Source organism: Rhipicephalus sanguineus, chromosome 3 (genome assembly GCF_013339695.2).
Source record: "Rhipicephalus sanguineus isolate Rsan-2018 chromosome 3, BIME_Rsan_1.4, whole genome shotgun sequence".
NCBI lineage: Eukaryota > Metazoa > Arthropoda > Arachnida > Ixodida > Ixodidae > Rhipicephalus > Rhipicephalus sanguineus.
In genome coordinates, this window is record NC_051178.1 from 15,112,676 (window position 1) to 15,127,559 (window position 14,884).

Here is a 14,884-nt window from a genome sequence, read left to right on the forward strand (position 1 = left end):
GCGTGCGCCAACAAGCGTTCGGGACGAGTAACAGCAACTACATTGAATTCATGGTGTGCTCCACTTGCAAGGACGCGTTAACATCGGGCAAGGTGCCCGTGATGAACAGAACCTTAAAGGGATGCTGAAGTGGTTTTACAATTCGGTAAAACTTTGTTGTTAACAAGGACCAACATTATTGTCGACGATGGCGTAATTTTTTTCGCTGTTGCAGCAGCAGGAGCTTTAAAACACGCGAAAGAAAAGTTCGTCTTGCTCCGCCCACGCGAACGCGCCGAAAGTGTGGGCGTGACCGGAACTACGTCATCGTCGGTAGTTTTGGCCACGGTGGTAGAATAACAGGTGGTCCGACGCGCCTCTACGCCAATGCGCCGCGCGTGTCACGGAGGTGCTCGAGTTGCCGCTGCTTTTCGTCAAGGTGGCAGCAGGTATACTCTGGGCCGATATCTCCGCTCCGGCGCATTTGAAAGCATGTGGCCAGTGTGCGTCGCGAGCATTTAAACTGCAATTTACATCTTTAACTTTTGAGAAAGAGATCCGCGGTGTATTTATCACACCAGAGAGGCCTAGAGCAACACTGAAGAGTTGCCGTCACTTAGAACGGACGCGCCACTAATGAAAGCATGCAACGCAACCAGCGTTGCAGCCGCGCCTCTTCCTTTCTGCTTCGTCATCTTCGATAAATGCGGAGGCGTCCGTGGGTGCAAGCGTCCGAAGAGCAAGAGCGTCCCTATGCGACGCAACCAGCGTCGCAAAGTCGCAATCAGCCTTCGAGTCATGATCACGGCCAGATCACTGTGGTCGTGATTAGGTGATCCCACGGCTTGAGATCCGCTCTGATGCGTCGCGTTTGCTGCGCTCTGTCAAACCGACGCGCGCGACCGCATCGGTGTTTCCGCTCACTTTGTAAGCTGGAACCACGGCTGAAACCACGGTGGCTCGATCTGTGCCGCTGATGCGGCGGCCACCATGGGACGAAAATGCTTCGCTCGAAATTGCAAATCTGGCTACAAAACGTGCAAAGAAAAGCTGTGTCTTCTCTCCGCGCCGAAAGACGAAAAGCGACTGCAGTTGTGGAGAAATGCAATTCCACGGAAAGACCGCCAGCTACTGTCCTCCTACATACATACGATAGCGTGAAAATCAAATGTTTTTTTTTTACTCTATACACTCGCCGGTAGAATTTTGCACGCTTTCGAAAAAAAGAAAAAATACGCGCGCGTCTCTTGCAATCGGCACCCTGTGACAGTCATATCGGGACTACCCGCGCCGATTAAAAAATTTTAAGCTTCATAAAGCCTGGCGCTCTCACTTTGCGGTTGAAGCTGGCAGACAGCCACTACAAGCTAGTAAAAGCACAAACAACCGTTTAAAGCCACAAAGTTAGCTAGCAAAACCGGTTTTTACAGCCCAGCGAGAGCTTGCAATGCGCGTCTTTCGGCCCAAAAACTCGTCGCGAACCTAGCGGCGGCCGCGAGCAACTCGAGCAGTACGGCGACGCGCTCGCGGCGCTCGATGGGCCACCTGTTTTATTCTGCCACCGTGGTTTTGGCGGAGCCGTGGCCTCCGTGACTACTTCTGGCTGCGCGCGTTGGTGGAACTCATCGCAAAGGCCATGCTTTTACAGAGCTGATGGCGCCGATGACGCGGCATACCGAAGTTGACGTCACCGCCTTCACTCAGCAGTTCAAAAAGCCCTGCGGCTGCAGCCGCTCTTTTTTTGCCAAGAAATGCCATTTGCGCTCACTTCTCTGAACTCTTACATTGGTTTTCGTATTCAGCAAGGATCAAACTATGATTACACATTCCAAAGTCATTTTTTTAAAAAGTGCTTCAGTGTCCCTTTAAGTCGACCCGTGCGCTGCTTCGTATCCCCACATGGTTCCCTTTAGTGGGAGATGGTGTACTTTTTGTGCACTGTATACAGCGCAACTTATTGTGGATATCAGAAAGAATTGGGACCCCAAGGAGCTTGGGGACCTAAGAAGCTTGCGAGCTGCCAGGACGCATGCGCAGAACCCAAGCCACTGTTGGGTTCTTGCGCTGGCGTTGACCCAAGACGCGAAAATCGAAAATTAGCGTGGGTCCCCAAGGTTCTTGGGTTACCAGCGAGAAGACACAGACGCAGCGCGGGCCACGGCGCAGTATGGCCCGCGTCTCGCATGATTTTAGTTTCGTCAACCGTGGCGCTCCGTACGCTTGACCCAACGTAGCCTGCGTTGGCCCAATTCTCAAACTCTGCTGATCATCTGAACGCAAGAGCAGGCTGCCCAACGCAGCTTGGGTATAGCTTGGGGGCCCAGCGTCTTGGGTCTCCAATTCTCAAACTCTATTAAAGAGTTTGAGAATTGGGGACCCAGGACACTGGCTACGCTGCTGTTGCTATTGGCATCTTCATGAAATCGCACCGGTGCGCACTGGGGCGATTTGTCGAATACGGCATATGAGAACTGCGTCAAACGCATGCCGCCTTGGGTCAGATGCACGGGGCGCCGCACTTGGCGAACTTAAAATCACGCGAGACGCGGGTGATAGAGCTTCGCCGCCCGCGCTGCGTCGTCTCGATAGCGACCCAAGGCGCCTTGGGGACCCACGCTAGCTTTCGATTTTAAAGACGATAGTCTTTCTTGGGATACCTAAACGCAGATATTTTGGTGTGTCTGTCGCACGATTCCGCCACCCGGCCAAATTTTAAGCACTAGCTGAACGCCCAGCCATCTTGAACTGGTAGCCGCGTTCATACTTGTGAACATTGTCGATCAAATATAACGCAGATCTGAGGCGCAACATCAATATGTAAGTATTAGGTAGGGTGTTCCTTTACCAGAAAATACATAGATACGTAATTCTAAAGAGCCTAGTGTTTGTTAGGCTGCGCTGAAAATGCTAGTGTTTCTTAGGCTGCTCTGAAACGGCGCAGAAACGGCCGGCGTAAAAAATGGTCGGCAGAACACTATCGTCTTTCGACGACATTTAGAGCGTAGCACGCAGATACGCGGCCAATGTTTTTCGGTTTTGGGTCAACACGAGCGCAAGAGCCCAACAGTGGCTTGGGTTCTGCGCGTGCGCCCTGGTGCCTCGAAAACATCATGGGGCCCCAAGCTTCTTCGGGCCCCAATTCTCAAACTCTCTATTATGGAGTGCCGCATGCCGCCAATACGCTCGAGCTCGACCAGCGGAAGCGAAATTAATAGAGCAATCAAACGTGCAGCTTAGAATAACAGAGAGCTGAGCTAGTTCGTAAGTATCTATTCTAAAAAGACAGGGCGTGCAAACACGGACACAAGAAAGAATCAGGACACCACGAACGCCGACTAACTGAAGAGACGCACAACGGCGGAAAAGAACGAAGGCACGAAAGTTTATCTGCGCATGCACATGCAACAGGCGAACCAATCAATCCGGCACGCGTGGAGGTCTACGTGGAAGATAATTGTTAAAGGGGCCCTGCGACACATAATGAGCATGTCGTTTTCAACGCTTGTTCAGGTACTGTGGATTGCGCCGACATCGTTGCGCAAGTGGCAACGCCCCAAACAAAGCCGTTATAATTTCATTTTACCTGATAAACTACCTTGATTTCCGACTACAGTGACACACATCGGCTGTTTTAAGTGCGAATGCACTTTATAAGCGACCCTGAATCCGCCGTCCCATAGCAACGGCGCGAAGAGCGGAGAGGAGCGTCTGTAGCAACGGCGCAGCGACGTCACGCCCCACGTGACTGCGCCCTCCGCTCCGTGGCTGCGCGCGCCCCGCGCATTGCCTGTGGTGATGAAGGCCGGCGGCGAGACGCCGAACGAAAGCGTGCGAAGCGAGCCGAGCACCCCGAAGCCGATCTGGCGCGGGGACGCGCGATGCGTGAGCGAGCGCGGGCCCTCGAATTCGATCGGCCGGACGCGCGCTTCAAGCGAGACTTCCTGGACCGCAGCTTCGGATATAGCTGCGCGGTGTGCGATCGACTGTGGTTCGACAACAACCTGAGCCCCATCTCGGGCGTGCGCAACGCCGCCAACAAGTTGAACGCGTTGCGGGTTCTTTGGAACGAGTTCGGAAGACAGATCATCATCACCAGTAAAAGTGCTTTGCACTTAAAAACGGCCAGACCTCCGTGGGTCGGCTGGCGCGTGCTCTCTCGCTGCCGTCTCCTTCGCTCGGCTCTGCAGTTTAGTCGCGCGCGCCCCCTCATAACATCACCCCGTGCTTCGCACTTCCTCATACTCCCCTTCGGGGAAGTGCGGGTTTTTTGTTATGGGAATTGACGTTTCGTCATGTGACAGTGACGACAAAGGCCATGCGTTTTGATTGGCTTGATGCGGCAAGTACTAAGTAATATTCATAAAGTGGTAGCTAGGCCATATTATGGAGCCCTAAAAGGAACAAAGCACCTTTTTATGCTTTCTCAGAAACAAATCATTCCTGCTTCTAACTGATGTATATAAAGTATGGTTGAACCCCCCCCCCCCGAAAAAAATTTCTGGCTACGCCCCTGCCAGTGACTGTCTCTGAACATTATATGCCGGACAGTCGCGCAGGACGTGGTGTAGCGTCTCCTCGTAACAACAGGCATCGCAAAGAGCGTTGTCGGCGTCAACGAAAAAAGAAATCTAAACGCTTACCGGCCGACGCCTTCCATGTCATCGGGCGTTAGCGTTTCGTGTGGGCCCTCGGAGCCATCCTCGCGTTGCGCGGGGCTCAGTGACGCACTTTCAATTTGCAATGGCGTGCACGACATGCAAGCCATCGCTGCGTCGCAAGAGCTCGCGCTCGAGGTCTGTTAGGTCTTCCAGACTCATTGTGCGCACTGCACGACAAACCATAGGAGCGTCCGCTAGCTGACGCACGTGGTTTGTCGTAACCATGGTAACAACGCCGTCAAAAAGAGCGGCAGCAAGGTACTGCGTGAAGGCCACCATGAGGTGACATTTCCGGTATGTCTTTATAAGACGCGCGCGGTGAGTGGAACGGGCTTTTGACGTCAGCTGGAGAGTGAAAAGCGAAAGAAATTACAGCATATCCACGGGTGAATGATGAAGGCCTTGGGCGAAGCTCCTGAAGCAATCATGGTTACACCGTGAAATGTTCAGTGGTTTCGCCCAGCAGTAATCAAAGCGATACGCCGCCTTGATTACTGCTGCGCTCGCTTGGCGGCAGCCTCTCGAGCTCGCACCTCGGGATCCTGCCGACGAGCACGAGACGCAGCGGCCTTCCGCACCCGGCGCTCCTCGTCGTCCATGGTCCGCCAAGGAGCACGATCCGGCAAGCGCACTCCTCTACGTACGGCGACGATCAAGGAGAATGAGAGATAACGGGCGCAGCAGCCAATCTGAGAGCAGCGGCACCTATAACGCCATCTAGCGTGCATTCACCCAACCGCCATATTGCAGACATCTCTATGGGACAGCGCCATCTAGTATATCGTCACCCAACTGCAGTTTGCATGCATCTCTATGGGACAGCGCCATCTATTGAATGGTACGGGAGACGCGACGGCGGGGGAACGCCGGATGGAGCGACGACCGACCAGGTGATGCTATAAGGAGCTTCGCCCCTAAAAAACGTTTCTCGTCGTCGTCTGCTTGAGTTTTGAGTTTTGAACTTTGAGGACAAATAACATCACTTTTCTTGCACCAATTTGCATAATTCTTTTTGCGTTCGTCTCGGCATTCATAATACACGCATTTGCGGTGCTAAATAAGGCAGTTGGAAAAGTGTCGCAGGGCCCCTTTAAGGCATTTGATTTCATCTTATGCGAGTTAATCGACGGTTCGCTCAGGCATGCGCTACCACTATTCTCGATATGCCATGCTTAAAGCATCAAGCGCGTTTCTTCACTTCGATGGCGGTACAAAACTGCGCATTCATCGAATTTTGGCGTGCCCTTACAATCTAGATAATGTAAAGATAGATTAGAAGGTGAGCCTCCTGTTACCTCTTCTGTTCCAACAAGCTCTGGCAAATGCATCGGCCCGTCTGTCCTACGTAGAAGCGGCCGCAGCTGAAAGGGACCTTATACACCACACTTGTATGGCCATTGTGGTGTCCTGACTTCTTTCTTGTGTCCGTGTTTGCACGCCCTGTCTTTTTAAGAATGAAACGTGCAGTTACAGCCACGATCCACGCCTCTCTGCTAACTTCACCTGTTCTTCACCGGTACCTTCCGAACGGTATTGTTGTTCGTTGAATTTTCGCAACCTCAAATTCTTCGACGTTGCGAAAAGTGTAAATGTGCATTCTTTTTTATGTTTATGATTTCATCGTGCTAAACAAATTGCAGTATCCGAAAGAAGTGAATTTCGCACGGGTAGAGTCTGAGCATGACTGTGACACAAGCGCTACTGATTGGGATGTCGAATTCGTGCGTTCCGTTGAAGAAGTAATTCAGCGTAACGGGGTAATATTGTCACGTGGTCGTGACGTCGACGAAGGCAACAGCCGGCGTGTTCAAGATGAAACTATTTATTTGGCCGAACTTGTGGCCCGGAAATGAAACTCAAACTACAGCAATACATGCTGTATACTGATAGCGGCGAACTGGACGTCGGCCGTCGATAATCTGCTCATGGCTGGGACGAGCCGTCTTTTATACATCACGCATCGAACTTTCTAGTCTTATCACTGGTGGTCGCGCAAGCTCTGGAATAATCTACACTGTTCGCGTCCTGCGCTATTTTCTTAACGAAGTGATCTACAACAATCGCGAAGCTTCTCGAACACTGCAGCGCGGTCAGCGTCGAGCGTTGCTAACCGTCCTTGCGGGTCAAACCCAAAAACATCAAAATAAAACAACAAGCGGGCGTGGCAATATGTTCGGAAACCATCAACACGGTAAAAATGTGGTCCCGTGCAGCAGCGATGGCGCCACTCACTAGCGGCCTTCTACTGCGGCAAATCCGTCAGGCAGCCTCGATACGTACTACCTCGTAGTGACGTTCGCTTCATACGTCAATTCTAGTTCATGCAGTTTTCTGTAGCACGCACAGGATTTCGCAAAGCATCGTTGATGCACGGTAACGGAGCCGAAATATAACCTCTCACACCGCGGCAAATGATTAGGTGGCGAGCATTTTACTCTTTCCATCGTTTAGGAAATTATTTTGTTCTCATATCCATTTCAATGCAGCTCATGACCACATCCGGTCAAAGTGGCACGGGCCGTACTTCCGCATGTCTTATCTGTTCCTATGCTGACAAATGGGTTGACCCTCCTCAGGGCGCCATCTTGAATCACACAGCGCGCCACCTATAGTTCGTGGGCATTGCGAATATTAATGCCCCTTATGCGGTTTCAGCTACATCGGCCAGACAGGTAGGAGTCTGATTCAAGGACTTATAGAACACAAGAGGAAGGTGGGGAACTATCGAGAAAGTAATCTTTCCATGCATTGTCTAGGGTGCGGATTTAAGAACGGGAAGCCATGTAAAGCGTTGTATACCTTGTGCAGGGTAGTAGCGAGAAATATGAGTCAAGATGACAGGGAGATATTTCAAGCTGATTTGACTAGAAAGGGTGGTCAGTCGTGCGTCACCAACATTCCATAATTTTCTCATCTGAAGAAACACAGTTTTGCGCATATTCACCTCATGTCGGCATTTCAGTCTTATGGCGTCTTCAAAGAAAGCGTTTATATTATGCAGTTTTGTGAATAAATGGTTAATAATATTATCTGGGGTTTTACGTCCCAAAAGCACGATATGATTATGAGGGACACCGCCGCGAAAGGCTGCGGAAATTTCGGCCGTCTGACGTTCGTTAACGTGCACTGATATCGCGCACTACACGGGCCTCTAGCATTTCGCCTCCATCGAAATGCGACCGCCGCGGATGAGATCGAACCCGTGACTTTCGGGTCAGCAGTCGAGCACCGTACCCACTATACCACCGAGGCGGACGAATAAATGATTAGTTGGAAGTAAGCGCTTGTGCTGTCATCACCTCCCTCTGTACTGTGTTCTGCTAATCCTGACGGTTTTTTTGCCCCGCCACGGTGGCCTAGTGGTTATGGCGCTCGACTGCTGACCCGAAGGTCACGGGGCCGAATCCCGGCCGCGGCGGCTACATTTTCGATGGAGGCGAAAATGTTTGAGGCCCGTGTACTTGGATTTAGGTGCACGTTAAAGAACCCCAGGTGGTCCAAATTTCCGCAGCCCTCTACTACGGCATCTCTCATAATCATATCGTGGTTTTGGGACGTTAAACCCCAGATATTACTATTACTTAGTCCTGACGGTTCATTTCTGTCTCTTTCATTAATTGGTTACGTCTGTACAGAAGACTTAATCGGTGTTTGCCGCCCACGTATTACCTCGTTAGCTGAAAGATGTAGAAAGACACAAAAAAAGATAAAAAAGAGCAAGCATAGCCATGTATAGAATAGTGTAGCAAGGGGTGGGAAAGAGACAGGGTAAAAGCCTAGCCAAGCCAGGGCCAGCTGGTGCCCTCCAGCTCTGCTGTGACGTAGCCTTGCGCGACGTAGTTCCAGCAGCGCTCCAATTCTTTTTTTCTTAATACCGGCTCTCCAGCGTTATCGAAGTAGTATGGCTCTTACCTTGAGCTTTGTTCGCGCTATCTTGCTGATGAGCTCCTCGTGCTTTGGCAGCACCGTCACCAGGCGTCCCTGAGCCGACACTGCCAGCGCGCCGACCAAAACGTGCGTGCACAGTGTGTCGTCGATCACATCAGGGTTCAGCTCCGATGACCATTCAGTGGCGCCACTTCCACGCGGAAGCAGATAGTAGCACACCCGTTTCATCTCGTAGTACCGGTGCCTGCGGTCTGCGTGACAGGGGCCACATAGAAGTGACAAATGCAGCATGGGTATCGATAACTGCAGTTCATAGGTTGCTCAAAGCCATCACTACAATATGCATTCGATGAATGACCTAGGTTATTCTGTACTTTATACCATGCTCTTTATTGCATGCGAGAGACAAATTGTTTCATAATCACAGAGAGCGCACATCTTTTTGTGGTTTACCACATATTATCAAGCTCTCTGACTTTGCGAAGCTTCTTACAGAGCGGAGCTGTTAAGGCTTCGTAATGCCGTTATTCGTCGTTCAGCGTGCCTTCGTCGTGCTCCAGATAGCAGAGCCCTGCTGGGCAGACTCTGCAGCCAGCCGTGCTCACGGATGGGAGGTGTTTGCCTGCTCTATGAGCAGACGATCACGGACCCCCCTGTGGCAGTCGCACTGCCTCCACCATACCACCGCCCAGCGGACGTCCACCTGTCGCTCGGTGGGGTGACCAAGCGGCGGACACAAGCTGATGCACTGCAGCAGTCCTGCAAGATTCACGAGCAGGTGGATGGAAGGCTTCACGGATGGATGAGTCCATCCTAACGTATCCGCACTACAGCGTGCACCATCCCGGTTAGGGCGCTGAACCAACAATGCCGCCTTCCCTTTGCTGCGGGCTCCACCACGGCAGTGTTAGCGGGTCTCCACCTAGCCGCTGACGTCCTGGCTGAGGACCCTCCTGAACAACCGGTGACAGTGCTATGCGACTCGAAGCCAGCGTTCCACAGCCTCGTGAACCAGCGACGATCCGAGCTTACAGGCTCCTTGCTGAGGTCGAAGTTCTCCGCACGGGCTGCCGCGGGGGTTTCCATCTCCTTTAACTGGATGGCGACACACGTGGGAATCGCCGGTAACGAGCAAGCGGACACCCTCGCCACAACCGCCTGCCCATCACCCTGGTGCACCGCTCGTACGAGCAATGGCTGTCTCGGATTTTAAATGCGAAGCATTTCTTAGCAAACCTCTGGCACTTTGAGCATTTCTATCTACGTATCTATCTATCTATCTATCTATCTAGCCGCCTACGTCTGGGTGCTCTCATGATCGCCTCCTTAACTTGGTGTAGACCACAATTAGCATGGGAGGGTAAGATGATTTGACGAATATGATTGCGGGTCATGGCATGAATAACGTTAAAAACCTGTCGCGTACGTCGTCAAACCCTTTCCACTAGACACTTGTGGCACATACCCGTTTACCACGGGCCGCGGTGTGCGGGTATGCGCCACAGGTCATTGACAGTTTATATCTACACAGGAACGGCGAGAACAGACATTGGTAACTTAAATGCTAGAGCGTTAAGGAAAACCAACATCGGCAGCGTTGACTCAAAGAATGGAAAGAATGAAATTTAGGATACCAACAGGAATCGAACCTAAGCATTCTGCGTGGCAATCAGGTTTTCTACCACTGAGCCACGGCAGGTCTATAAACTGGTTTGGAAAAACAGTATGCGCAGGCGTAATAACCGTGAAACGTCAATTGTGGATGTGGTGCTGGCTATCTAATTTTAGAAGAAAGCAATAAACACTACATGATGCTCCTACGATGTGTACTCCTACGATACAGACGTCATATCAAATTAACGTCTGTAGTTCCAGTGTTGGCTCCGCTTTTATAGCAGTCTAATAAACATACGTTTGTATTGTCCACTCCCAACAACCCAACCTCAACGAAACGGCTCATGACCGAGCGCGACAGCAAACCCGCCGCGACGATCAATCAGCCACCGAAGAGCTGGGCCCAGACATACAGTTTAACGACCCCTTACTAACCTTCCACGAAATCACCTCTCACTACCGCAACAACAGAAGCCAATACCCATTACCACACACAAAGCTCGAACGTGCGCCAGCGGTAGCCTTTCGCATGCTACAAACGAGATCGTACCCATCACGGGACCGACTGAGCCATTACGAAAGAGACATCACTTCCCAATGCCCAGATTGCAGAGAACTTTATTGTTCACTCTCGCACATGATATGGCAATGTCGCACGTTACCTCAGGGACCTCTCACCAGTGCGTCAGACTGGGAAGAGGCACTCAGGAGCTACGAGCTCCACCAACAATCAAGGCAGTCCAGAGGGCCCAAGAACTGGCGGAACGCCATCACGTTCCTGCCCCGACTAGGGCGTCGCCTACGGTAGCGGCTGCTAGGGTGTCCCCCCTGAATCCCCCGGCGGCCTAAACTCCTCAGGACCGATGAATAAAAGTTCTCGACTGACTGACTGACTGACTGACTGACTGACCGACCGACCGACCGACCGACCGACCGACCGACCGACCGACCGAGCGACCGAGCGACCGAGCGACCGACCGACCGACCGACCGACCGACCGACCGACCGACCGACCGACCGACTGACTGACTGACTGACTGACTGACTGACTGTATTCCTATGATTCAGCAAGCTATATTGAAGCAATGCTCAAACCCGGGAGGAATACATTAACGAAAATTACATATGATATCCACATCACCGCACTGTACAGTGCACGTCGTCCACCAGAACGACGCAGTGTCCTCTTCATTTCTTACGAGGCTGAGCGATGGCCTTATGCTGACCGAAGATGATGCCAGATTGATTGACAGGCCGCTTTGTAGACTAGGCTACGTAGGGCACATACGCACAGGTAGTCTACGAATACGACAAACACCATCCACTGATGTTGGTCTACGTAGCACTATCCAGGCCTACCAGCCTCGACGGCCTATACCTCACCAACGCGAAGGGTGACTTCAAGTTCCGACATGTAGCCGGCTCTATCGACAGACAATATGTCGACGAAGTGACCGAGGCATCCACGATTTCCAACAGCTGTACTATACCTCATACTTCACTACACATGAACCCCTCGTCTCCGCGATCACGACCGGATCCGATAACAAGTCATGACCAGCTGCTGGTGCTCACTGATCACGGTGATGATGCCCTTGTTCAAGAACTGTCAAGAACTTCTTGCACACATGCACACGGGTTCGTGAAACGTGCGTGCGTTCTCGGGACACGTATAAGCACTACATATCAGCTTACCGCTTCTGGTGTTGGTAATACCCACATTCCCATTGGCAGCGTTACCCAACCGTAAACAACTGGATATATAACACATATGCGGCTCTTCAACATATATATGTGTGCGTATAAAATTTATGCAAATCTTTAGCGTCATTTTGTGACGTGTCGCTCAGTAAAAAAAGGTTACGCCACAGACACCTTCCCGCCGCATGCTTCGCATAACATCGACTGCCACGGTACGTGGGATCTGCCGAATTTGTTTTTTTGAAGCAGCGCTAGAAACAACTCCCCATAACCGTCCACCCGGATGCCAGAGTGTCCAAAGGCAAGGGTCCCAAGCCGCTCCCAGAGGGTGGCATCACTAAGCGGGAGCGCGCAACGCTTCTTCGACTCCGCACGGTTTGCGTGTCGGCAGCGGCGCTCCTGTACGCTAAGGGACGCTCCCCCTCACCGGCCTACGAACGTTGGGGCGACTTCGAGGCCCTTGAACACCTTGTGTGTGTTTGTCCAGCGTTTGCGTAGGAAAGCTCAAGGCCCACCCCTTCCTGCAGGCGACAGGGTATTCCTGCTACGAACACAAACGACCTGCTGTTCCCTTCGCCTCCCAGCCTCGGGGCACAGCCTCTTGGAGTTTGTGGAGACAACCGGGATCACCGCCCACCATTGAGCGCCCGCAACTTGCTGGACTTCCTTCACCATCGGCCTCTCCCATGATTCGACAGGGCCCTGGCTGTTCCTCCTTTTCTTCTGCGATCCTCTTTGTTCCCCACATCCCTACCCGTGGTGCTGCGCAATGCTCCCTATTGGGCTGCAGAATTAAGCGTCATATCCACAATAGAGCACTACTTCGAATGAGCAACGCATAAAAAACGGAGGCAAAAACTTCCCTACCCGTACCGCTGTGCCGTGGCCCCTGTTGGACTGCAGAATTAAGCGTCATCTCCACAATAGACCCCTACATCGAATGAGTAGCGCATAAAAAACTAAGGCAAAAACCTCCCTACCCGTGCCGCTGCGCCATGCTTCCTATTGGGCTGCAGAATTAAGCGACATTTCCACAATAAACCACGACTTCGAATGACTAGCGCATCAAATACTGAGGCAAAAGCTTGCCAACCCGTGCCGCTGCGCCATGCCCCTATTGGGCAGCAGAATTAAGAGTCATATCCACAATAGACCGCTACATCGAATGAGTAACTCATAAGAAACGGAGGCAAAAACTTCCCTACCCGTGCCGCTGCGAGATACTCCCTATTGGGCTGCAGAATTAAGCGTCATCTCCTCAATAAACCACTAGTTCCAATGAATATATATATAGCGCATAAAAAAGTCTGGCAAGAACTTCCCTACCCGTGCCGCTGCGTCATGCTCCCTATTGAGCTGTATGCGCTCTCCTCTTGTATGCACTTCAAGGCACGGGCAAATTGCAAGTAAATAAATAAATTGTTATAAGTTCAGTGCACCTGCATGCAGTTTTTCTACATTATTTCTTGCCAAAGTTATTTTGAGCCAACAACTCAATAGAAAGACTAAATGTTGAAACTGTTTTTTTCTTGAAGTGATAGACCGGAATCGACAGCGTTACCGTATACCAGTCCCGCTTCAAGTGCGAAATCTGGCTGAAAATGAACAGTACGGCTTCATTTTGTTGCAAATATCTCTATGTGTTAAGTTCACAAGAGGACAGGCGCTGTGTTTCAGCCTTAAAAACTAGTGCGCAGTTTCAGCGTACATGGCGGGCAGCGTCAGCAGTGTGCCAGCCACGCGTTTGCGCGCAACTTCTCCACTCCACCTTTGCTGTCGTGGCGCGCGTTGGGTGCCCCGCTCGCGGAAGGAGGACATGCGCGTGCATCGGCCAGCACGGCAAAAAGCTTAGAAACAATGGTTATTCTTTAGGGTTGCTTGCTATGTTATCTGCAAATAGCAAGAAAATGGCTAGTAAATGCGCCTGAATAGAAGTTCAGGGTAGCCAGAAAGTAGCCATGCCGCCGACTAGAAATTTTCATCACCAGACTATGCCGTAAAGTAGCCAATTTGGCTCAAAGTAGCCACCAACGGCAACCCTGCAGCCGCCTTCAAAACAATCTGCTAACATGCCCTGTCTTAATGCACATCTTATCGGAAGGGGGAAAGATATGTCATGCACGGCAATCGAAAAAATTTAAGAAGGTGAACTTGTCGGCTAGTTGGTTGAACATCTTGTATCAGGAAACAGCGCGGCAAAAACTAGGACGAAGCATAGGAACGAACAACACCCGACGTGAAGCGCTACCTTGAACTTCTATTTTGACACATTTACCACACACCACAGCGCTTCATGTAGTGTGTTGTACGCATACGCTTCGTACTCGTTTTTACGGCGCTGTTTCCTGATACAAGAAACTGCCGCGTTCGCTCTCGAACGATGAGCAAGTAGGTGAGGCCCACGGATCTAACTCTTCTGAGCTCGTTTAGGCTTTATCAGTGAACCCTTCACCCAAACCTCCTGCATGCCTTCCTCTCAAACGACGTCGTAAAAAGCCACCGGGTTATATGGATTATCTTCCTTAAAATATATACGTGCTTATTCCTATAATACTTTCATTAGATATAAATATAAATACACACACACACACACACACACACATATATATATATATATATATATATATATAGTGTAATGAAATCAGACGCAGAGAACGCCCGGTCCTGGGCCAGCTGTTCTATTGTCTGACCTCTTCTTCCTCTGCTTCTCCCCGCTAGCTGTCCCCGCGCGCCAGAGCCCCGGTGTCGATCTTCGTCATCACACTCGGCCATGACTGCAACGCGCGCGGAGACGTCGACAGTATTTCAGGTGGACGGTGCTGGCTGAATCGCGCTGGTCGGACCTGACCACGCGGCAACTCGGTCAGGAGATCCGCCATAAATGTGTCCGGTGGACGCACTGGCTGGTTCGCGGTGGACGATCATCTCGGCCACGCTAGCCTCTGGCATAGAAAGCTGCCGATGGCAACTCTGGCGGGCGCCACTGGCTGTGCCATTCATGTCGTAGGTCTCGCTGACGACTGTCCTGCCACACGTAGGAGCAA

At 51.5% G+C, this 14,884-nt stretch overlaps 1 protein-coding gene across 1 annotated transcript in view; it reads right to left on the reverse strand.

Moving 5' to 3' along the window:
- LOC119386459 (chitinase-like protein 4) overlaps positions 1-14,884 on the reverse strand; it is a 553,828-nt gene that overhangs the window by 451,910 nt on the left and 87,034 nt on the right. Inside the window, exon 3 of the mRNA XM_037653744.2 lies at positions 8,550-8,776. Coding sequence (XP_037509672.2) covers positions 8,550-8,776 — 227 coding nt within the window. The remainder of the gene's footprint in view (positions 1-8,549; positions 8,777-14,884) is intronic.